The sequence below is a fragment of the Natrix helvetica genome (genome assembly GCF_964273705.1).
Source record: "Natrix helvetica genome assembly, chromosome: 4".
In the NCBI taxonomy this organism is placed as follows: Eukaryota; Metazoa; Chordata; class Lepidosauria; order Squamata; family Natricidae; genus Natrix; species Natrix helvetica.
Genome location: NC_138550.1, coordinates 165,788,588 through 165,814,395, shown reverse-complemented (window position 1 = coordinate 165,814,395; position 25,808 = coordinate 165,788,588). Strand labels below are relative to the sequence as shown.

Here is a 25,808-nt window from a genome sequence, read left to right as displayed (position 1 = left end):
GCATGAGATAATTAATGAGGAAATGTTGGTGAATTGTCCTAGCCATGTAAAAAAAAAGGAGAAAAACAGTAAATCCCAGGTGTACACTTAAAATTCCCTTTATAAGGTTATGAAAGTTATTGCATTGGGCAGAGGATGAAGGTCCTCTAAGGTTTCTTGCAACTTTGTGATCTGATCCTTTTATCCATAGAACAGACTGGTGCCTGTTCTATGCGCTTACATAAAAATCTCCAGTATTAAAAACTTGTTGTGTGGAAGCCAGAAAAAGGAACAGGGATGCAAGAATTCAGACTGGGATGCTATTTGCATAGAATTGGGAACAATGTTGGCATCACAACTAATTTCCTATAAAGCACTCCATTTTTGTTCTTTGAGCTGCAGCCAAGACCAAATGCATAACAGACTAAAGATACGGAGCAAAGGAAGGAGTATTATGATGGATATTATATTTATACACTCCATGGCCTCAGATTCCTGCAGGAAGACTATATCTGAAGTTGGAAGGGACCTTGGAGGTCTTCTAGTCCAACCCCTCTGCTCAAGCAGGAGACCTTATTATACTACTTCAGACAAATGCCTGTCCAATCTCTTCTTAAAAACTTCCAGTGTCGGAGCATTCACAACTTCTGGAGGCAAGTTCAAAAGTTCCAGAACTCAACTGCAATTTCAAGAACGCACCTTCAACTTCACGACTTCAAGAATGTCCCAATAACTTTTTGGTTTCAGAAATGGACCTTTCATTTACTTATGTTTGCTTAGCAAATGGATATGCCACTTGTGTCATGGTTCCAGGCGAATCTGAGGGACTTACAACTTAATAATAATAATAAATACAGATAGTTTTCATTAATTAACATGCCAAGAAGTGGGCAAAACCGCCATGCCAGACAACATTTCTCATGTGATCTTGTTCATTGGGATGGTCCTTGAACAAGAGGGGTGACTAATGTGTTTGCACTGTGGATCGTTTCCTAGAGTTGCACGATATCCAGAACTCTAATGCAAGCAAGGGAGCCATTCACCCAACCAACTGAACTTCATACCTAGCATGAAGATGATTAAAAGTTGTGTCAATTCAGTTCTGAGGTGTGTAGCTGGCCTCGTTAAGCATGGTGTACAAACACAACCTTGGTGTCATGCTTAATGGCATCCTAAATCCACTCTCTGGAACTATAATCTTTGTACTGCATGGGGAAAATTACTTCTTTCAGATCATTCTGTTGGATTGGTTCAAACATTATTCTAAACTTTGCCTTCATTAGTGAAACATTATTCTACTGTTCACTTGGAAGATCCCCCAGAGTGGGTTGTCTCTACTCTGGGGGCCTCCAAACTTGACAACATTAAGATTTGTGGACTTCAACTCAAAGAATTCCCCAGACAGCATGAATTCTGGGAGTTGAAATCCACAGAATTCTGGGAGTTGACAGAATTATGATGTCCACAGAATTCTGGGAGTTGAAGTCCACAAGTCTTAAAATGGCCAAATCTGGAAACACTTAATCCCGCTGACCTAGCCCGGGATTAAAATATCATGTCTGCATGAGCCACAGTACAGTTGAAATAACACCCACTCGCCTGTTTTATAAGGCAAATTAAAATAGATCTTACTTATTTGTTTTCATGGAGCAGAGTCTCTAACACACATGTGAACACATACAGAAACCCATGTAAAACATAGAATAACAGAGTTGGAAGGGACCTTGAAGGTCTTCTAGACCAACCTCCAGTTCGAGCAGGAGCCCTATAGATCCAGTTCAGACAGGGGGCTGTTCAGTCTCTTAAGTGTTTTCATGGAGCAGGATCACACATGCATGTAAAGAAACACATAAATTAGCTCAGTTGTTTCTTTTTTTTGCAGATTAACAGAGTTGGAAGGGATCTTGTAGGTCATCTAGTCCAACCCCCAGCCCAAGCAGGAGACCCTACACCATTTCTGACACATGGCAGTCCAGTCTCTTCTTGAAAGCCTCTAGTGATGAAGTTCCCACAACTTCTGAAGGCAACTTCTGCTCCTGGTTGATTGTTCTCCTTGTCAGAAAATTTCTCCTTATTTCCAGGTTGAATTTCTCCTTCCATCCATTATTCCTTGTCTGCCTTCAGGGACTTTGGAGAATAGCTTGACCCCCTCCTCTCTATGGCAGCCCCTCAAATATTGGAAGATGCTCTCATGTCTTCCCTGGTCCTTCTCTTCTCTAGACTAGCCAGGCCCAGTTCCATTTCACACAAGTGGCAGTCCAGTCTCTTCTTGAAAGCCTCCAGTGATGAAGCTCCCACAACTTTTGAAGGCAACTTCTGTTCCATGGGTTGATTGCTCTCACTGTCAGGAAATTCCTCCTTATTTCCAGATTGAATCTTTCCTTGATCAGTTTCCATCCATTCTTCCTTGTCTGGCCTTGTTTTCCTCCCTCCCTTGTATGTAATCCTAAGAAGTGACAATTTGTCTTGTCCAGTGCTTTAATTTTGCGACATCAGATAGAGCTGCAGCTTCTTTGCCTCCTCTTGCTGACTTTTGCGTTCTCCTTCTCTCACACACAATTGCTTTCATGCCTTAACTTGGAAAGGAAGGATGCAAATCTTTGGAAAATTTTTATTGATTATTTTGTAGAATGTAGACAACTCAGAGCCCCTCACTCTGTTATGTGGCACTAGGGATTTGAACCACTGAATTGCCAACCTTTCTGATTGACAAGCTCAGCGTCTTAGCCACTGAGCCACCGTGTCCCGTAAAACTAAAAGTGAGATGCAAATAAATAATTTTGGATCTACTTTCTCTGCAATAATGGTGATTCTTTGGTGGTGGTTTAAATGAAAGTCCCCCTTGTAACTGAGGTGTGAGTGTGACTGAACACACCAGCTCTACTGCGGAAGAGAGGAAACTGGATCTGAAGTTCATCCAGGGCAACAGTAGGTCCTTCTGGTCCATTCCTTGAGCCTGAAGTTTCAGATAGTCTACATATCTCAAAGGTGCTTTTTCAAGAGGCAAATGGATTTTCTGGTTTTTCTCTGAAGACACTTTGCTGAAGGAGCTTTTTTTTGAATGAGAAGTGAGAAGTCTTCAAAGAAAGTACAGTTGCCTCTTGAAAAACCACCTTTTGCGGCAACCATGACCTGGATGGCTGAGAATCTCCATAGACAGATTGTCTAGGTCCTTTAACAGGTTAACAGAGTTGGAAGGGACCTTGTAGGTCATCTAGTCCAACCCCCCCCCCCCAAGCAGGAGACCATACACCATTTCTGACAGATGACAGTCCAGTCTCTTCTTGAAAGCTTCCATGCTGGTTGCAGAGTAATGCTAGGTGTGAAATTTTCATCTTAGGGTTTCATTGCAGGAAGATGTGGTGGAAAGCACCCCCCCCCCCCCCAGGATTTGCGACCAGCTTTGAGGCTGCCACCAAGTCACATCACTGGCTTATCTAGTCTTGTGTTGATTGCACCATCATGGTATCCTCAAGATGGATTATAACTCAACCAATCAATTAACCAATCAATCAATAAATCAGTCCTTCAATCAATCACTTAATCAATAAATAAATCAGAAAAGAGCTGGAAAGGACCTTGTAGGTCATCTAGTCCAACCCCCCAGCAAGCAGAAAACCCTACACCATTTCTGACAGATGGCAGTCCAATCTCTTCTTGAAAGTCTCCAGTGATGAAACTCCCACAACTTCCGAAGGCAACTTCTGTTCCATGGGTTGATTGTTCCCACTGTCAGAACATTTCTCCTTATTTCTAGATTGAATCTCTCCTTGATCAGTTTCCATTCCATTATTCCTTGTCTGGCCTTCAAGTGCCTTGGAAAACAGCTTGACCCCCTCCTCTTTGTGGCAGCCCCTCAAAAAAGGAAAGTGGACTTCTCTCGAAGCAGACAACTTCAGATTTACTCTATGGGCCCGGTTCGATGAGTTTGCAGCCAATCCTACATTGGCAGAGTTTTAAGCACGGAGTAAGCAAAGCGCCATGGACTTTCCGCTTCGGGGCTGCGAAAGACCCTGCAGCGGAGGTCAAGGAGACCAGGTGGCCCACCTTCTGCAGATCTTTTGTCCAGCGGCCAGCCAAAATCCCCTTGTCCATTTGTCTACTCGGCAGGCAATGAAGGGAGAAAGGACATCGTCCCCCCCAAAACCTAACAAGGCGGGACCACGCCTTGGGATGAGCCTGGGAGGTGCCTTTCGCCATCCGAGCCGGATTTGAAACCCAGAACAGAGGGGGCGGGGCAGCCTCAGTGGGGGAGGGGCCAGAGACTGAGACAACGAGGCCGCGGATCGCAAGCCAAGCAACCCGGAGACACGGCAGGCGAGGCGTCCAGTTTCTTTCTTTCTCCCCCACCCCCCATCCAGACAAGGTGGGTGGATGGGAGACGAGAGGGAGGGAGGGGGGGTGCCTTCTTCTTTCTTCCTCCCCCCGGCTTTGGGTTCGGTGAGCCGGGGAGGATGGAGGGGAGGGGGGCGGCGGCGGTGTGTCCCCTGAATCAAGCCACGGCTTACTCCTCCCTACTCCATCTCAACTCTGAGACTGAGTCGACCCCGAAGGGGAGAGGCGGTTTCCTCCCCAGCTGCTTGTCCCCCCCCCGCCCCCTTCATGCCCCACGGTCTCCATCCTGGAAGGGCCGCCGAGGGTGGAAAAGGGAAGGCGAGAGTCTTCCCTTCGCTCCTAGGAAGCTTCACTCCTGCAAATGCCCGGATTCCTCCAGACTTCCCGGGCGAAGGGGAGGGGAGGGCGGTCGGGGGATGGATAGGTGGGGAGAAGGGCCAGCGAACCCCTCTTCCCCCGCGCCCCTAATGTTGGTGTCTTCTCTTTCCACCCCCAGCAGGGAGCCCCGGAAAGCTGCTGCGGGATTCAGACCAGACCTTCCCTCGTTTCTGTTGCCTGCGAAAGGGAAAAGAGAAAGGGAAAGGAAAGGGAAAGGAAAAGGAAAGGAAAGAAGGAAAAGAAAGGAGAGGGGAGGGAAGGAGAGGACAGGAAAGGAAATAAGGAAAGGAGAGGGGAGGGGAGGAGAGCAAAGGGGCGGAGCCAGCAGGAAGGGTGGTGACAACGGGCGATCCCTCGCTTTTGCAAGCGACTTCAAGCCAGGGATCGCTCGGCCACCCTCCTCCTCCTCCTCTTCACTGCTCTGTCTCTCTGTCTCTCCTCCCTTTCTCTCCTTGGGGAGGGAGGGGGCGAGCCCTTCTGCAGAATGCAACCTCCCGAACCGAGCCTCCCGCACGCACACCTGTCTCCGCGGACGCCCCAGCCGTTCTGATCGATGAGCGTTGCCTCGCCCTCCGCCGAGGTGGCTGCAGGCAGGCCGAGCGGCGGCCCCCGGGCGGAGTCCGTTCCCTTCAGCTCCGCCGAAGTCGCTTTTCCCCCCGAGCTCCGGAGAGCGTTTCTTTTGTTCAGCGGCCCCAGCGCCAGCCAGGGCCGGCCGAGAGGGGCGGTTCTCTTCCTTCGGGCTCTCCCGCCTCCCTTCTCTTCCCCCCCGCCCCCGCCCCCCTCTCCGCTCCAGCTTCTTCCCTAGTGGAGCAAGTCTCTCCAAAGTTGGGTTAAGACAGAGGGGAGGTTGAACGGACCGAGGGGGGAAGGAGGAGGAAAGAGCAAAGAGCGAGGGAACCCAACACCTGCCCCGGTGGATTGGGCGCTCCTCATACTCCGCCACTGCCTCTCCCCCTCCCCCCCCAGGCCAGACCAGATTTGGGGGATTCAGAAGGAGGTCAGGTTGGAGAACGGAGCTTCCCCGTCTGTAGAAGGATGCTCCGCTTCCACAAAGCTTTGAGCGCAGGACTCCTTGGGAATAGCAGCTGCTGCCCCAGGCCGGCGTTTCCCGTGGGTTGATCTCCGGCTCCTGTGCTCCTGCCTGGCGAGCATTTGCATCTCGCTCCCCCAACACTTTTTCGGGGGGCGGGAGGAGGAGGAAGAGGAGGAGGAGGATCTAAGGCAGTCGCGGGTTTTGCAAGCTGTGGTCAGTCCCGGAAGTTCTCTCTCCGTCCACCCACCCCCCGAGGTCCGGGAACAGCCTGCCCGATGCAGGGGAGGCCTCCTCGGGGAGAAAAAAAAATCACATTGGAGTGGGCAACCGCTGGTCACCCGCCGGCCGCTTCTGGAGAGACAGCCCAGCCGTGCCGGGGCTGGAAGAGGTGTGCCTCTCGGCCTTCTTTCGGATGGGTCTCCTCTCCCTTCTGCCTCTCCCCCCACCCAATCAAGGAGTATCTCCTTTAAGCCCCTCTGATGGGACCTCCGCATCCTTCCACCCCTCCCGGGGCTTAAGAGCTGCCCTGGAATAGCCAAGCTTCGGAAAGGCAAGAAAGAGAAGCGAGGAGAAAGAGAGAGAGAGAGAGAGAGAGAGAGAGAGAGAGAGAGAGAGAGAGAGAAAGAAAAGAAAAGAAAAGAAAAGAAAGAGAGAGAGAGAGAGAGAGAGAGACAGAGAGAGACAGAGACACAGAGAGAGAGAGAGACAGAGAGAGAGACAGAGAGAGAGAGACAGAAGTAGAGTCCGGGAGTTCTCCACGACCCCGGCTCGACGGGGGCCGGGAGTTTGCCAAGAGTGGGCGTCTTTGGCGAGGCAGGGCGAGAGAAAGCTGTAGCTCAGGCTGCGGGCCACGCCGGCCGGCGCTTCCCTCCTTCCCCTTCCCGACGGCTCCAAGCTGGCTTGTTGAGGAGAGGCGCCGTTGATGGCCCTGCGCGCCGGGACGGCTTGCTTGGCGCAGCTCTTGCGCAGGGTTCGCCGGCTGCGCCTCCCGCTCGCCAGACGCTCCAGCAGCCTCCTCTGCCTCTCCGCCTCGCAGGAAGACGACCGCGCAGGCGGGGAGCAGTCGCCGCCGATTCAGCACCAAGGACAGCCGCCGTGCCGAGGGAGCCCTATTGCACGTCGCCGCCGCCGCCCCGCGCTGCTCGCCTGGCGGGGCGGCTGCCTCGCGGCCACCCTGTCGGATCCGCGAGCGGCCAGGGGGGGACATGGTCCCCTCCGCGGGCCCTTCCTGGCGGCCATGAAGAGGCAGAACGTGCGGACTCTCTCGCTCATCGTCTGCACGTTCACTTACCTGCTGGTGGGGGCGGCGGTCTTCGACGCCCTCGAGTCGGAGCACGAGCTGCGCGAGGAGGAGCAGCTGAAAGCCGAGGAGACCCGGCTGAAGGGGAAATACAACATCACCAGCGACGACTACCAGCAACTGGAAGAGATCATCATGCAGTCGGAGCCCCACCGGGCCGGCGTCCAGTGGAAATTTGCCGGCTCTTTCTACTTTGCCATTACAGTCATCACCACCATCGGTAAGTCCCCTTCTCGTGGGAGGTTGGGGATGGCCTTGGGGAAGGGGGAAGGAGGCCAAGTTTTGTCTGAGCAATGGACAGGTGGAGCCGAAGGCAAGGAAGAAATCAGAAGGGGCAGGTGCGCTTCAAGCTGAGATTAAGGGTTGGCCAACTGTAGGATTGAAGGCAAGGAAATCCTTGGATGCGAGGCTGAAGTTTTCACCCTTCCTTGAAGTTCTGGGGTTACCACCAAGAGTCTTTCCCTTTCTTAAAACGGCCACACAATTTGAATTTCCCAAATTGATGCTCGAGTCTTTCCCACTTTGCCCATATTCCGTTTTCTCCATTGCAAAAGAACTAAGCGGGGAGTAAAAACAGGGACCAGAAAGCTTTCAGGGGAAATTAACTGTTGCTTCCGTCTCTCCCCACCCATGTCTGGGAAGCAACATGAATCAAGAACCGTGCTTCCTCAGAAATGCTAAGGAAATGCTTCTGGCATTATTCATTGGCATGGATTCCTGACCCAAAAATACTTATTTAGAGAAGAATGTCAGCACAGCAACTTTTCAAAACAATTAGGCCTGCTATTCCTACGCATAAACCCCAGGAACTACTTCTCAAACTCCCTTGATTTGGGGGACAGGTGTTAGAAGGATTTGAGCTGCAAGGTTTTTTTTTTTTGGTTTAAACTTGATAACATCTTAGGGAAAACATTTGCCAACTTCCCTGATTGTTCCTGGACTATTACTACAGTATAAATTCATTTTCAATGAGCTAACTACAAAGTCTTTACAAATGGATAGTTTGGAAGATGTTATATCTGAGCTGAAGGGTTGTTGGGATACAAAGAACTTACTCAGTGTTATACTTTTAACTGCACCTTCTGATCACTTATTTTGGGAAGGCGGTGAATTGTCTAGAAAGTCTTTACGACTATCCAAATTACAGCCTCATAATTTCTATCACTTCTTGTGAAAAAGAAAATAGTCAGCCCTCAAGCAATATAACAACACCGGGAATATTTTCTTTTTCAACAGTTGAACTCTAAAAAAGAGTTAAATAAACTCTTTTTGGTGCCGTAGAATTGGCAGTTGGCACCAGGCAAACTTCCCTTTCTCAATTTAAAGTAAATGTTGGTCTATCAACCCCATCCACCCGAAACTCCCGGTTAAAAAGAAGTTGGCAAAAGAGCATAAAAATATTGAAGTGGTCGGGATGCCTTCTCTAACCATTTTTGCAGTGGCTCCATTACAAGCTGCGTATGCTTTAAAAACCAACAGATATGTCTTATTAGGATATTGCTGCTACCTGTGGCAGTCCCAAAATAAGACTGGTTAATTATTCCTCGGCTGGATTCTATTGGGCGGGACGTGAACAAATAGAATTGTGTGATTAATCAAGATGGAAGTTATCATATGACTGTTTGGTCTTGTTGCACCAACAAGGTTATTAATACATGGAAACGCTGCCTGTTTTCGAGCAGAAGGTCCATTTCATCTTAATTAGAATTGTCAGTGAGACAAACAACACAGCTGCCACTTTCCTTAGGTTTACGTGTTGATGTTCTTACCGGCGGCAACGGACCGCTAACCGGATGGACGATCCAACACACTTCTGTAATTGGTGTCTTCATTGGGGGTGGGGGTGGGGGTGGGCGAGAAAGTTTTCTCTGTGTCACACGTGTGTGTCGATTCCCTTCGTTCTTACACAGCAGTGCCTCTCTTCTCTTATCATGATAGTTCCCTGTGAATTTGCGGTCTGAATGGTTGAGGACTGGCCTCAATGTGTGTTTATTAGTGGAAAGGCTCAGAAGATCAAGTTAAAAATAAGCATCCCAGCTGCTTCTTTTTATGGTGTTTTAATTTTTCTATTAATTCCAGTAAGTGGCTCTTTTTGAGCGCCTCTCACTAAAGTGTTTATCCAGTAGCTTGCTTTCATTTGGGTTGGCTATTAAGTTAATAACGCAGATAATAAGAGTTGAACAACGAAAGGGGGAAAAAAAATCTTTTGTGCCGATCGAGCTATTTGTTGGAAGCTTGCTGTCCTCAACATTTCTGAGCTGTTCATTTTAGCAGGAGACGTGAAATGCTTAGCTTCTGTGCCTCTGGAATGTAGCTGGAATTTTCCCATTGCGTTAACCACAAAATCAAACTCACCAAAGTGGCCAAGATTGCAAGTAATCCTGCATGCCACAACTTGGCAAGGCTCCATCAAGGGTGCGAATAATATACGGCGTATATATATACCTAGCCATCCAACATTTTAACTGTAAGTTTTAAAAGTCTAGATAGTTTCAGTGGATGTTACAGATGGGAACTTAAAACAATTGATAGAAAAGGTAACTCCTGCAGGTAATTATACATTTTGAAAGGAAATACAGTTGAAATCTATAAAGCCATACAGAAAAGGGACTGGAAATATGTTGTTCTCTCACTCAGGGTGGAATTTGTAGTCCTTCATTGTAGAAAAATAATGCGGAAAACCGGAATGATAAAAGGAAGACTTTTCTGTACACAATATAGAATCCAACTGTGGAATTCCATTCTTTGTCTATTTATCCATTGAGTGGCGTAGTAGCCAAGTGGTGAAGATACTTGCCTCCACTTGGAAGGTTGAGACTTCAATCCTAGGTAGGAGCAGATGTTTCTCTCCTAGAATGCAAAGAAAAAAATATCTGCTGTCAACTCCATATAGGTGTCAGGAAGGGCATCTGGCCAGTAAATGCTCAGCTCCATCTAGTCGCCCCAACTCTATCCTGAATATGGACCACATAGCTAGAGAGAAGACATGTCTCCTAAATTCCCTGGGATGTCACTGCTTTAGAGCTGCAAAATGGAGCATCCCAAGTCTCCCAGATATGACTGATTGATAATAGGAGAGAGTAGGTCCCTTGGCCACCAGATGTTATGATGGACATAGAAATGCCAAATCTTGATAGAAAGAGTTACCAATGGCTTCCACCTTCCAAATCAAGGCAGTATTGCTATGTATAATGGTTTTTAGGAAGCAACATTGATATATTTGCTTTTCTGTCCAGGCTTCTGAACTGTCTGAATATTCCTGTGATACAAAATGCTGGTTGTTGTTGCTAGTTGCAAAGCCATGTTCAACCCATCGCGACCCCATGGACAACATTCCTCCAGGCCTTCCTGTCCTCTACCATCCTCTGGAGTCCATTTAAACTCACGCTGGCTGCTTCAGTGACTCCATCCAGCCACCTCATTCTCTGTCATCCCCTTCTTCTTTTGTCCTCAATCTTTCCCAGCATTAGGCTCTTCTCCAGGGAGTCCAAAATGCTGGACCAACCAATATAAGCCTTGAACATTCACATGGTGGTGCGTGACATCATTCTGCCTTAAATCAATGCATAACTTCTTTGTTGGCCAAGGATAGGACTAGCAATAGCACTTAGACTTATATACCACTTTACAGCGCTCTACATCCCTCTCTAAGTGGTTTGCAGAGTCAGCCTCTTGCCCCCAACAATCTGGGTCCTCATTTGGGTCCACCTCAGAAGGATGGGAGGCTGAGTCAACCTTGCGATGAGGAGGCATTCATCCTCATTGTGAAATTAGTTGCCTGTAGAACCTATCAAAATCAACGGTGAAGTAATCATGGTTTAATTTCCAGTCCTGCAGAATTCACAATCCATGACTCTGTTTGAACAACACCCAGGTTCGTGGTGGCATACACACATGAAATGGGTTAGGTTTGTACAACTAACCAACATTAACCAACTAGCCAAGCTGTGGGAATGTATGTGCTAGATCTTCATTTATTGCTATGTGAATGAAGTCAATTTAAGAAGAACTGAAATAAATTAGCTTTCATGGGTGGATATGTCTCCCTCCTTCCTATATGTTTTTCTTGTGTTCTTTTTTGACTTTAGGAGAAAAAAAAAACACTTTTCAAGTTGAAAAAAGCTAGTTGTTGACATGAAGGATGCTGCTTTTGTTGAGTATTTGCTTTGTTGGGTTTTAAAAAAAAATGTTTCTATTTTTAAACTCACCTTGAAGACATTGTTTGCTCTCAGTTTTTCAGTTGAGAAGCCCCCTGGGTACAATTCAGAATAAAAAAAAACATTTTGTGGCTTAATGAGAAAAAATGTAGCATTTCATTGTGTTGGAACACTAGAATTTAAGTTTAAGTCTCATCTATGAATACGTCTACTTGTAGTTTCTAGATCTGATTCTTATTCAAGATTAGGAGCAGAAAGGAATGAAATAATAATAATAATAATAATAACAACAACAACAACAACAACAACAACAACAGTAGCAACAACAACAACAACAATAATATATTGATACCTAGGACCAAAAGCTAACTTGGAACTGGTTAAGATCAGGAGCACTGAAAAAAGAAACATTATGCTTTATTTTGGCAGCTCAAGAACAAGCCTTAGCCACAAACTGCATGAAGGCAAAAATTCAACATGTTACCCACCAACAGCAAATGTCGCCTCTGTAATGAGAAAGATGAGATAGTCGACCACTTAATCAGTGGGTGCAGCAAAATTTCACAAACTGACTACCTACAACGCCATGACTGCGTTGCTAAGATCATTCACTGGAAATTGTGCCAAAAGTTTGGATTTGAGTACAGGAAAAACCACTGGGACATTAGGTTGAGAAGGTTTTAGAGAATGAGAAAGTCAAGATCTTGTGGGACTTCAGAATTCAGACTGACAGGCACTTGGCCTACAACACACCTGACATAACAATAGTTGAAAAGAAAAAAAGTATGGTTCATTGACATTGCAATACCTGGTGATGCACGAATTGAAGATAAACAGCAAGAAAAAAATCACAAAGTACCGGGACTTGCAAATTGAGGTTGAGCGACTGTGGAAAAAGAAATCATGTGTTGTCCCAATTGTAATTGGAGCCCTTGGAGCAATACCTAAAGGGTTACCTTGCTATTTGGAAATTCTAAATTTATTGGACTTGAATATTCTGACTCTACAAAAACCACCCTACTTGGAACAATTTATATCATCCGACGTTACATTAACAGTTCCTAGGTCCTTGGTTAGGACTCGAGCTGTTGAGTTATCAACCAGCCCGAAAGGCTGTGAATCTCACCAAAGATTAACCGCATAATAATAATAATAATAATAATAATAATAATAATAATAATAATAATAATAATAATAATAATAATAATAATAATAATAATAATGATAGTGATGGTGATGGTGATGGTGATGGTGATGGTGATGGTGATGGTGATGGTGATGGTGATGGTGATGGTGATGGTGATGGTGATGGTGATGGTGATGGTGATGATGATGATGAATCATACATTTTAAGAAAATACTTGGTTGATACCTAGGATGCTGGCAGCAACCCATATCAACCATCAGTGCCAGTCAATGATATTTGTGATACATTTTTAAATGTTCAGCTGACTGAGTTTCATGTTTAATGAATAAAAGTTTATAACAACAACAACAACAATAATGAAAGAAAGAAACAGAAGGTTTAATCCTGGCTGCTCAAGAACAAACACTACAAAACAATGCCATGAAAGCGAATGCCATGAAACTGAAGATACAAAAATCCACTGACAGTCCAAACTGCCGACTTTGCAATAACATTTAATTTCACATTTAATATGTGAATGCAACAAAATTGCAGAAACTGATTACAAAGCTAGACATGACCGAGTTGCTAAATTAACCCACTGGTCATTATGTAAAAAATACAACTTACCTGTATTTAAAAAGTCATGGAAGCACAAAGTGGAAAAAGTTACCGAAAATGAGAAGGTAAAGATCTTGTGGGACTTTTGAATGCAGACAGATCTTAATTTGGAGCACAACACACCAGATATCATGGTTGTAGAAGGATGAAATGTGCAGTTTATTGATATCGCTGTTCCTGGAGATGCCAGAGTCGAAGAAAAAGAACAAGAAAAAATAATGAAATATCACGACCTGGCCATCGAAACTACACGGCTATGGATGAAGCATGTAACAGTGATACCCATTGTCATTGTGGCACTTGGCACCATGTCCAAGAATTTTACAAAACACATAAAGGAATAGCATCTTCCTACAATAACACCAGCGGAACTGCAAAAAACTGTGTTACTAGGAACAGCATATATTTTAAGAAGATACTTGGTTGATACGTAGGACGCTGGCAGCAACCCGTATCAGCCATCAGTACCAATCATTGGCATTTGTGACACATTTTTGAATGTTCAGTTGACTGAGTTTCATGTTTAATGAATAAAGTATATAATAATAATAATATTCGGAAGGCTTAAATCTTAATAAGTTGGATCAGATTTAGGAAGGAAGGAAATCCATGAGACTTTAGTTAGCAGTGAATAAATTGTTCTGAAGATTTCATTGGATGTGCACCAACTTACCTCCAGAAAGTTTCCTGGACCTAATGAATTCCTATTTTTACGCGAACAGTTTTTAAATGGCGGTATAGTCATATAGAACCATAACCAACATAAGATCTGTAATATTTATTTATAGTTATTTCAGCTTATATGAATGCTCATCTCAAATTCATAATTCTGTAGTGGAGGAGACCTGGAGCTTGCTTTTTCTGCTGGAAGGAAGAAGAAAGGAAGGAAGAAAGGAAGGAAGGAAGGAGGGAGGGAAAGAAGGAAAGGAGAAAGGAATGAGATGGGGATGAGAAGGAAGGAAGAAAGGAAGGAAGGAAGGAAGGAAGGAAGGAGAAGGGAACAAATAGAGGGAGGGAAAGAAGGAAAGAAGAAAGGAAGGAAATTGGAATAAGAAGATGGGAGGAAGGAAGGAGAATGAAATGAGTAGCAGGAAAAGAAGGAAAGAAGAAAGGAAGGAAATGGGCATGAGAAGAAGGAAGGAAGGAAGGAAGGAAGGAAGGAAGGAAGGAAGGAAGGAAGGAAGGAAGGAAGGAAGGAAGGAAGGAAGGAAGGAAGGAATTGATTTACCCAATACCTTCAGATTCTCCTTTCATGTTCTCCAAAGACAGGGGCACTGTTACACTACACCTAGTAGATGTGTTTATACAACAATGTTTATACAACACATCTAATTTGATTTCCAAATTAACACCATTTCTGCATTTCCATTGAAATTGATCCTTAAACTAGTCAAGCAGCCTGGCACTTGTGCATTAAGCTAAGTCAGGGGAAAAAATATATCAACATGAAGTTTACTCAGGAAGCCTAATCAGGTGTGCCAGATGTGCCAATGCATCTGCTTGCCTTATGAATGATTTGGTTCAACGGGTACAGGCAGCTTGCGAACTTGCCCAGGAATAGACTGCCAGGGGTGACTCTATTGAGGGAAATTATGAATCTCCTAGGAATTAAGAATATGGAAAATCAAGGCTTAATGCGCACTTCTTCCCAACAATGTTATGTGACTGTGCCTCTCTGGGTGGAAGGACTTCCCTCCTTTCTGCCTCCCTCCCTCCTTCCTTCCCTCCCTCCTTCCTTCCCTCCCTCCTTCCCTCCTCCTCCTTCCCTCCTCCCTCCTCTCTATCACCTTCCTTTCTTTTTCCCTCCCCCTCTCCCTATTTCCCTCCTTCTCTATCTTCTTCTTTCTTTCTTCCTCCCCCCACTTCCCTTCTTCTCTATTTCCTTCTTTCCTTCTTTCCTCCTTCCCTTCCTCTCTATTTCTTCCTTTCTTTTCTCTCTCTCCCTCCTTCCTCTCTATCTCCTTCCTTTCTTTTCCCTCCTTCTCTACTTCCCTTCCTATCTCCTTTTCTTTTCCCTCTCCCTCCCTAATTCCCTCTCTATCTTTCTTTCCTTCTTTCCTTCTTCTTTTCTTCTTTCCTCCCTTCCTACTTCCCTTCGCCTCTATCTCCTTCTTTCCTCCCTCCCTCTCTCTCTTCCTCCCTCCCTCTGTTCTATCTCCTTCCTTGCTTTTCCCCTCCCTCCCTACTTCCCTCCCTCCCTCTCTATCTCTCTTTCCTTATTTCTTCCCTCCCTACTTCCCTTCCTCTCTATTTCCTTCTTTCCTTCTTCTTTCCTCCCCCTCCCTCTCTCTCTATTTCTTTCTTTCTCTCCTCCCTCTCCCCCTCTCTTCCTCCATCTCTCCCTCTCTTCCTCCCTCCTCTCTATCTCCTTCCTTTCCCCCCTCTCTACTTCCCTATCTCCTTCCTTTCTTTTCTCTCCCTCTTTACTTCCCTCTCTATCTCCTTCTTTCCTTCTTTCCTCCCTCCCTACTTCCTTCCCTCCCTCCTCTCCTCTATCTCCTTCCTTCCTTTCACCTCTCTCCTTACTTTCCTCCCTCCCTCTCTCTTTCCTTCTTTCCTTCTTTCTTCCCTCCCTCCCTCCCTACGTCCCTTCCTGTCTACCTCCTTTCTTCCTTTCTCTCTTCCTCCCTCCCTCCCCTCCCTCCCTCCCTTATTTCCTCCCTTCCTTCTGAAACATAAATTTAAGGAAAGGTAAGCGATCTTCATCTTTGTACCATATTCCTTTTTTAGTGAACCCTTTCCTAAATTTTCCCTATCATTGAGACACCATGGTAGACACCATATTGGCTTGTGTGAAAGTGGAGTGTGTGGGAACTGGAGAGAAAGTGGGACATGATAGCCTTGATGCTAATTATATGCCTCATGTTATTTGCATAATGACATCATGCCTTAATCATGAGTTGGACTGCATGCTCATTCTTGCATGTAGTCTCTGCGATAGACAAGGAGGACTTTCAAGATTCTCCTGGATCTTAGATGTTTAATTGATGGGGCCCAATAGACCCAAACATAGTCCTCTTCCAGATGTGATTAGTTCTGCTGGCTATGGATGAGAGTAGATAAAAAACATCTGGTGAGAACTGGGTGGCCGAAGAGACCTCCAACTCTCATAATCCACAGTCACACTAATACAATACAATACAATACAATAGTAGAGTTGGAAGGGACCTTGGAGGTCTTCCAGTCCAACCCCCTGCCCAGGCAGGAAACCCTATACCGTTTCAGACAAATAGCTATCCAACATCTTCTTAAAGACTTCCAGTGTTGGGGCATTCACAACTTCTGGAGGCAAGCTGTTCCACTGATTAATTGTTCTCACTGTCAGGAAATTTCTCCTCAGTTCTAAGTTGCTTCTCTCCTTGATTAGTTTCCACCCATTGCTTCTTGTTCTACCCTCAGGTGCTTTGGAGAATAGTTTGACTCCCTCTTCTTTGTGGCAACCTCTGAGATATTGGAATAATGCTATCATGTCTCCCCTAGTCCTTCTTTCTCTTAAGCTAAACATACCCAGTTCCTGCAACCGTTCTTCATATGTTTTAGTCTCCAGTCCCCTAATCATCTTTGTTGCTCTTCTCTGCACTCTTTCTAGAGTCTCCACATCTTTTTTACATCGTGGCGACCAGAACTGAATGCAGTATTCCAAGTGTGGCCTTACCAAGGCATTATAAAGTGGTATTAACACTTCACGTGATCTTGATTCTATCCCTCTGTTGATGCAGCCTAGAACTGTGTTGGCTTTTTTGGCAGCTGCTGCACACTGCTGGCTCATATTTAAATGGTTGTCCACTAGGACTCCAAGATCCCTTTCACAGTTACTACTACTGAGTAAGGTATCACCTATACTGTACCTGTGCATTCCGTTTTTGTTGCCTAAATGTAGAACCTTACTCTTTTCACCATTGAATTTCATTTTATTAGATAGTGCCCAATGTTCAAGTTTGTCAAGATCCTTCTGTATCTTAAGCCTATCTTCTGGAGTGTTGGCTATTCCTGCCAGCTTGGTATCATCTGCAAATTTGATGAGTTCCCCATTTATTCCCTCATCCAAATCATTGATGAAGATGTTGAAGAGTACTGGGCCTAAAACAGAGCCTTGGGGTACTCCACTGCATACTTCCCTCCATGTAGATGCAGTTCCATTGAGAACTACACGTTGAGTGCGGTTGGTCAGCCAGTTACCAATCCATCTGGTGGTGATGCTGTCTAACCCACATTCTTCTACTTTATCTAGTAGTAGGTTATGGTCTACCTTATCAAAAGCCTTACTGAAGTCCAAGTAAACTATATCAACGGCATTCCTCTGGTCCACTAATTTTGTCACATTATCAAAGAATGCAATAAGATTAGTCTGGCATGATCTGTTTTTGACAAATCCATGTTGGCTTTTGGCTATTACTTTGTTTGCTTCTAGGTGTTCGCAAATTCGTTGCTTGATTATTTTTTCCAGAATCTTTCCTGGTATTGAGGTTAGGCTGATAGGTCTGTAGTTTCCTGGATCTAATTTTTTCCCTTTTTTGAAGATGGGAACCACATCAGCTCTTTTCCAGTCCTCTGGTAGTTCCCCAGTGTTCCAGGATCTCTGAAAGATATAATTCAGTGGTTCTGAGATCTCGTCTGCTAGTTCCTTCAGAACTCTGGGGTGTAATCCATCTGGTCCTGGTGATTTGAACTCATCTAGGGTAGACAGGTGCTCACTTACCATTTTCTTCCCTATTTCAATTTGTGTTCCTAATTTTGTGGTGCTGCTTTTGATAGGTTGGACTGTTTTATCCCTTTGTGTAAAGACAGATGCAAAACATGAGTTAAATAGTTCTGCTTTCTCCCTGTTGCTTGTCACCTTCTTGCCACTTTCTCCTAGCAATGGACCAATTGTTTCCTTAACTTTTTTCTTGTTTTTAACATGTTGGAAGAAGCTTTTTTTGTTAATTTTTACTTTTGTGGCAAGCCTTTCTTCATTGTGAGCCTTAGCTTTCCTCACTTCATCTTTACAGGCTCGGGCTATTTGCTGATATTCTGCCTTAGTTATGTCCCCCTCCTTCCACTTTTTATACTTACTTTTTTTGTCTTTCAGTTTGTCAGATAGTTGTTTATGCAGCCATGCTGGTTTCTTTTGGGAGCTGTTGTTTTTCTTCTTCATTGGTATTGTGTTAGACTGGGCTTTTCTAATCTCATTTTTCAAAATTTCCCAAGCTTCTTGAGTTGTTTTCCCCTCGAGGATTCTCATCCATGGAATTTTTCCCAAGCTCTCTCTAAGTTTATTGAAATTAGCTTTCTTAAAGTCCAAGACTCTAGTTTGACTTTGTTCTACTACTTGTGTTTGGATAATGTTGAATTCTAATATTGCATGGTCACTTGCCCCCAGGGTTCCTATGACTTCAACACCTTCTATCATTTCCTCTCTGTTAGTGAGAATTAAGTCCAGTATGGCTGATCCCCTTGTTTCCTTCTCTACTTTTTGGAAAACAAAGTTGTCTGCTAGGTTTGCTAGGTCTGACCAACTTTGGTCTGTTTCTCATTGAAATTGTGTACTGGAAGTCCTCAACCTATGGCCACAATTGAGCCCAACATTTATGTTGTTAAGTGAGAAATTTGTTAAGAGAGTTTGCCCCATATTATGACTTTTCTTGCCCTCTTTGTTAAGCGAGTCACTGAAGTTGCTAAATTAGTAGTGAATCCCCACCATGGACTTTGCTTGTCAGAAGGTCGCAAAAGGGGATCACGTGATCTTGGGACCCAGCAACCGTCATAAATATGAACAAATTGTCAAGCCTCTGAATTTTGATCATGTGATCAAAGGGATGGTGCAACGGCCATAAGTGTGAAAAACGGTCATTAATAGCTTTTTTTCAGTACCGCTGAAACTACTAAAGGTCACTAAATGAACTGCTGTAAGTCAAGAACTACCCGTACAATGGAGGCCCAAAATGGAGACATTTGTTCAATGAGTTTTGCTCCATTTTCCTTGCCAGATGGCTGGATCTGGCCCATGGGGTCTGCCTGGAAATAGCAAATGATTGGCCCATGGTGCTTTTGGCAGCCAAAATGGGGCACCGGGGGCTGTGAGTGGCGCCCCCCACCCATTTTGGCCGGCAGGGTACTGCAGGAGGCTGTCCAGGCTAAAAACGGGGCTCCAGGGGGGCTTGCGTGCCCCCCCTGGCCTGCTTTGATTGACAGGGTGCTGCAGGAGGCTGTCCAAGCCAAAAGCAGAGTGCGAGGGGGCCACGCCTGGGAGTCTTCTTTCATTGGGGGTGTTACTTGGAACCCTGACATTTGCCTCTGTTATGACCCAGGTGCAGAGGTGGGATTCAGCAGATGCTGACCAGTTCTGGAGAACCAGTTTTGAGTAGTTTGGAAAATCAGTAAATACCACCTCTGACAGGCCACACCCCTATTTATTCTCTGACTTCTGAGCCCAGCTGATCGGGAGGAAATGGAGATTTTACAGTATCCTTCCCCTGCAATGCCCCCACCAAACCACGCCCACCAAGCTACGCTCACCAAGCCATGCCACACCCACCAAGCGATGCCCACAGAACCGGTAGTAAAATATTTTTGAATCCTACCACTGCCCAGGTGGTCAAGGCAAGGCAGGTCTCTTGAGAGGTCTTTATTTCTCTCAAGAAATATTCCAGCCTATAGGCCTCCAATGACTGGTAAGGCTTTACCCCAGAGGTGTCAAACTCAAGGCCCACAGGCTGGATCTGGCCCTTGGGGTGCTTAGATCTGCCAGTGGGACCGGCCTGGAAACAGCGAAGGACTAGTCTGTGATGTCTCTGCCAGCGAAAAAGGAGTGGGGGGAGCTGCCCGTGTCCCCCTTGCACCCCGTTTTCACTGTGTCGGCCTCCTGCAGCCCTCTGCCAGTAAAAACAGAGTGAGTGTGGCATATAGCTCCATTTTCGCTGGCAGAGGGCTGCAGGAGGCCATCGCGGCTGAAAACAAACTAAAAACGAAACAAGCTAAAAACAAAACCAGAGGAGAAATGTTTCCCCTTTTGCTTTGGAGTATGCAAGAAGGGGCAGGAAAGGAAGGGGGAAAGGGGAAGAGGAAAGGCAAAGAAAAAGAAGGGAAGAGAGCAAGGGAGGAAAAAGAAGGAAAGAGGGGAAGGAAGAAGACAGGAGAATGAAGAGGTGAGGGGCCATGTGTGGGCCACATCAGGTAAGGGTCTTGTGACGGGTCTTGTGATAAAACTTGTGAGGGGTCAGGTGTGGATCACGTCCGCTGATGGCCGTCACTTTTTAAAGTCACTTTTTTCAGTGCTGTTTTTAACTTCAAACGATCACTAAATGAACTATTCTAAGTCAAGGACTACCTGTGTAGGAGAGGACTTGTCTTTTACAGGAAATGGCCTGTTGGTCACATGTGACAAAAAAACACTGAGTTTTTTTGGAACTTGGAGTCTCAGTGGACAACCAGCTAAATATGAGCCAGCAGTGTGTGGCAGCAGCCAAAAAAGCCAATGCAATCCTAAATTGCATTAACAGAGTGATTCACTCAGCATCACGTGAGGTCCTAATATCACTCTATAAAGCAGTGGTTCTCAACCTGTGGGTCAGGACCCCTTTGGGGGTCGAACGACCCTTTCACAGGGGTCGCCTAAGACCATCGGAAAACACATATTTTCAGTGGTCTTAGGAACCGAGACACCAATTTGATGGTTGGGGGTCACCACAACATGAGGAACTGTATTAAAGGGTTGTGGCATTGGGAAGGTTGAGAACCACTGCTATAAGGCCTTAGTAAGACCACACCTAGAATACTGTATCCTGTTTTGTTCACTACACTTTAAAGAGATGTTGAGACTCTAGGAAAAGTGCAGAGAAGAGCAACTGGGATGATTAGGGGACTGGAGTCTAAAACATACGATGAACGATTGCAGGAACTGGGCATGGCTAGTCTAGTGAAGAGAAGGACCAGGGAAGACATGAGAGCATCTTCCAATATTTGAGGGGCTGCCACAGAGAGGAGGGGGTCAAGCTATTTTCCAAAGCACCTGAAGGCCAGACAAAGAATAATGGATGAAAACTGATCAAGGAGAGATTCAACCTAGAAATAAGGAGGAATTTCCTGACAGTGAGAGCAATCAACCAAAGGGAAAAGAAGTTGCCTTTGGAAGTTCTGGGAGCTTCATCACTGGAGGCTTTCAAGAAGAGACTGGACTGCCATCTGTCAGAAATGGTATAGGGTCTCCTGCTTGGATGGGGGATTAGACTAGATGACCCACAAGGTCCCTTCCAACTCTGTTAATCTGTTAAACTGTCTCTTTCACTTCCTTGCAATTTCAGTGCTTCCCCTCCTCTCCACTTTCAGAAAAGGTATTCAGATCTGTTTTAATGAAGCCCTTTGTTAATCATGCCTTCATTGTTTTTTTTTAAAAAAAACATTTATTTATTTATCTACTGTACTGAGTGCTTATTTGCTAATGGAAAAATACAGTATCAGGAGAAGGTATAATACGTAAATTATGCCATTATGCATGCTAGGGCTCAAAGCAGACAGCCCCTAAATTTCCTAAGGTTAGAGACTGCCAATTTGGACTGTTTAATTTTGCAATTTCCATAATTTATTCTGATTGCAACATCTGTGGGCTTATAAATGCCCACAAAATCCAGTTTTGCTACCAGGGGATAAAGAGAATTTTGGAAGCCGAGTTGACACAAACCTACTTATAGATGCAATTAAAATATATCGGTGTGCCCCCCTCTTCATTCTGAAGTGAGCAAACAGCGCTGTCAAATTGTGTTCCTACTATCAAAATCACCCAAATATTTCTCAGCCTGACTTATTTATTTAGTGCATTACATGTGATGCCATGGAAATGTACACAAGCTAGACACACAATGAGCTCCTGACCAACTAGATTGCTAGTTCAATCTATTCAGAGCTTGCCCACAGGGCTCGAACCGTTGGAGTGCAGACCAGTGGTATGATTCAACCGGTCTAATAACCGGTTCGCCAAACACATTCTCCAAAGCACCTGAAGGCAGGACAAGAAGCAATGAATGGAAACTAATCAAGGAGAGAAGCAATGGGATAGGTTTGGGCCTACCTGAAGGTCGGAGTGAACTGGTTCACTCTCAGCTGATCTTTGGAGCTACCAGTATGCCCGAATCGGGCCAAATGGGTAGAATCCCACTCCTGATGTAGACCATTTCTGGCTGATATTTCCAGCATCCTTAAGCTTCTACACCACCACATCTCCTATTATACAGACTTGTTTTTGAAGCTGAGCTGGCTGTGGCCATTTGGGGGCTTCAGTGCTGCCACTGTGGGAAAGGGAGTGGGGGGAAGCAGAGATAGCTGGGGTGCTGTAGCCAAAATAAAATACTTCCTGTTGGGAACCAAGGGCATTCTCACCAAGTGTCCAGAAGGAGGGGACTGTAGTCATCTAACAACTGGACTGTATCCTGAATGGATTAGATGACTGATGGTTTGGAGATAGTGAAAGAAATTGAACACCGGAGTCTGGGGAGGAGTTGCACACGCATGCACTGGAAGGAGGGGGGATTTTGCGTGCATGCACAGTTGGGCGGGGAGACTGAGTGCAATTTTGGCACGCTGTAAGAAAAAGGTTTGCCATCACTGTTCTAGGCCATTCTCCTTGTGTTCTGAAATGCCTTTTCCTAATACAGCCGGAAAGTGTTCAAATGATATTCTGAAACCTGTAACTAATCAGAAGGTATTAACTCTTGAGGATATGACTCTCCATCTGCAAGAAGGCTCTATGGTACTCAGTTTAAAGTTTCCCATGTGGCTTATATTTCTGGGCTATCAAACTTTCCTGAAAGCAATTAATTTAATGGAGGAGACCACAGGTCTTACTCTTGCAAATTATCTCTCCTCCCTAGCTGTTCCTGAAATTTTTAGCTTGGCTGCCCTATGCAAAGCTGACACCAGCTAGAGCATGAAACAACTCAAAGTATAATGCAAGATCAGAAGACATCGAGAGATCTCGGTCCATAGAATAACCAAGATTCAGATATATCTGAAACAGCTTGACACAATCTCTCTCTCTCTATAAAAGCCAAATATCATTCACTCATCATGAAATCTCCAGAACCGTAAAGCCTACAAACTTGAAATTTGGCACGTATAAGTCTTGGATTCTAGGTGCTCACTAAGAAAGGATTTTTTGAAATGACCATCAGATCATTAGCATTTACAATACAATACAATAGCAGAGTTGGAAGGGACCTTGGAGGACCTCTACTCCAACCCCCTGCCTAGGCAGGAAACCTGATACTGTTTCAGACAAATGGCTATCCAACATCTTCTTAAAGACTTCCAGTGTTGAGGCATTCACAACTTCTGGAGGCAAGTTCTTTGCCCTTAAAGACTACGGATGATGTAGGTCTCTATAGACTTCATGAGATCTTCTATAGAAACTTTCATCTCATTCATCTCATATGAATTATCTCATGGCGGAAGGGACCAACGCTGTGTGATTAATTGCATACTCTTGTCATGAAACATGACCTAACCACTACAGAAGTGGGTTTCTACCGGTTCGTAACGGTTTGGCTGAGTAGGTTGCAACTTGGCTGGATCGCCCAGATTGGTTCTATCAGCGCCACCATCTTGTTTTTTGCTGCACAGAAGGAATTTGTGCAAGTGCATCTGAAATGCACATGGTCCCGAAGCACATCCTTAACAGAACCAGCAGTAAAAGAAGCCAGAACCCATCCCTGAACCACTACTACTACTGTTAACTATTACTACTAATATGCAAACAGAGCAGAGGTGGTATTCAGCCGGTTTGGACCGGTTCACTCAAACTAGTAGCGGAAATTGCGGGTGAGCCTGCCCACCCGCCCTGGCTCTATGCCATTCTATTTTGGCATGTTTTTGAGGCCGGGCACATGTGCAGAAGGGGGGGGCATGTGCCCGCAAAGCCGGTGGTAACAAAATGTGAAACCCACAGCTGATTCAGAGCATGCAAACTCTTATCTTCCTGTATTGGGTGAGGAAGAATGCATTAGAAAGGGGACACGAGTTATCCAATTATATACATTTTAATCTCCAACATGAATCAATCTTTTTAAAAACTCAATACAACTCAGCCATCCATTCAAGAACAAGTTATTTATGTGCTTTTTCAAGAGGCATCTGGATTTTCTTGTTTCTTCTTTGAAGACGTTTCGCTTCTCATCCAAGAAGCTTCTACGAGTAATCTATTTTAAGATGGGGGAGGGGAGGGGGCATAGTATTTGGTATAATATTTGAAAGTGAATTTTTGTGCGGGGGGGGGGTTGGGGGGGTATAGCATAAAAATATTTTAAAAAAAGAGGCAAAGACAATAAAATGAAATTCAATGGTGAAAAGAGTAAGGTTCTACATTTAGGCAACAAAAATGAAATGCACAGGTACAGTATAGGTGGTACCTTGTTCAACAGTAGTAACTGTGAAAGGGATCTTGGAGTCCTAGTGGACAACCATTTAAATATCAGCCAGCAGTGTGCAAAAAAGCCAACACAGTTCTAGGCTGCATCAACAGAGGGATAGAATCAAGATCACGTGAAGGGTTAATACCACTTTATAAGGCCTTGGTAAGGCCACACTTGGGAATACTGCATTCAGTTTTGGTCACCATGATGTAGAAAAGATGTGGAGACTCTAGAAAGAGTGCAGAGAAGAGCAACCAAGATGATTAGGGGACTGGAGACTAAAACATATGAAGAACAGTTGCAGGAACTGGGTATGTCTAATTTAATAGAAAGAAGGACTAAGGGAGACATGATAGCAGTGTTCCAATATCTCAGGGGTTGCCACAAAGAAGAGGGAGTCAAGCTATTCTCCAAGGCACCTGAGGGTAGAACAAGAAGCAATGGGTGGAAACTAATCAAGGAGAGAAGCAACTTTGAACTGAGGAGAAATTTCCTGACGGTTAGAACAATTAATCAGTGAAACAGCTTGCCTCCAGAAGTTGTGAATGCCCCACAGTGGTGGGTTTCAATTTTTTTTAGTACCTCTTCTGTAAGTGTGGCCTGCTTTGTGGGAGTAGCTTGCCGGCCATGTGACTGGGTGGGAGTGGCCAACTTGTAAAATGTGGTGAAACTCACTTAACAATGCTCTTGCCTAGCAACCAAAATGTTGGCTCAGAAACTCTGGCATTTGAAGCACTCAAGTCTTAAAGCTGTCAAGTTACAAGACTCTTGCACCCCTAACCCTTTAGAAAAAAAACCCCAGGGGTGTTCAAACTTGACAGCTTTAAGACTTGTGGACTTCAACTCCCAGAATTCCTCCTCCAGTGATGTTGGCTCAGGAACTCTGGCATTGAAGTGTGCAAGTCTTAAAGCTTTCAAGTTACAAGCCCCTTGCACCCCTAACACTTTAGAAAAATACCCCCAGGGGTGTTCAAACTTGACAGCTTTAAGACTTGTGGACTTCAACTCCCAGAATTCCTCCTCTCGCTCTTCATCTTGATGATGTGCGGACGGGCAGGGGGAGGGAGCTGGAATCGGTTCTAAACGGCACTGTAGATTTGTGGAACTCTTCTATAGAAGAGGTTAGAAGAGGTTAGAACCATCCCTGATGCCCCAACACTGGAAGTCTTTAAGGAGATGTTGGATAGCCATGTGTCTGAAATGGTATAGGGTTTCCTGCCTAGGCAGGGGGTTGGACTAGAAGACCTCCAAGGTCCCTTCCAATTCTGCTATTGTATTGTAAGCTTCCCCCACTCCCCACTTTTTAAAGCATTTTTTTCCTGCCTATTTGCCCTGACCAGCAAAAAAATATGCTTTAAAAAACAGAAAAAAAGCTTTCAACAATCACATGTGAGCCGCACAATCCTTGGAAGCTTTTTTTTACTACCGGTTCCCAGAACCAGCAACAATCATCCCTACTGGTTCATGCGAAGTGGTGCAAACCGGTAGCATTTTAACC

At 45.1% G+C, this 25,808-nt stretch overlaps 1 protein-coding gene across 1 annotated transcript in view; it reads left to right on the top strand.

Moving 5' to 3' along the window:
• Window positions 1–6,647: 6,647 nt before the first annotated feature.
• Window positions 6,648–25,808, top strand: part of KCNK9 (potassium two pore domain channel subfamily K member 9) — a gene marked incomplete at its 5' end in the record, with an annotated part of 126,847 nt that continues 107,686 nt past the window's right edge. The window contains one exon of the mRNA XM_081951058.1: window positions 6,648–7,245. Within this exon, the coding sequence (XP_081807184.1) occupies window positions 6,648–7,245 (598 nt within the window). The remainder of the gene's footprint in view (window positions 7,246–25,808) is intronic.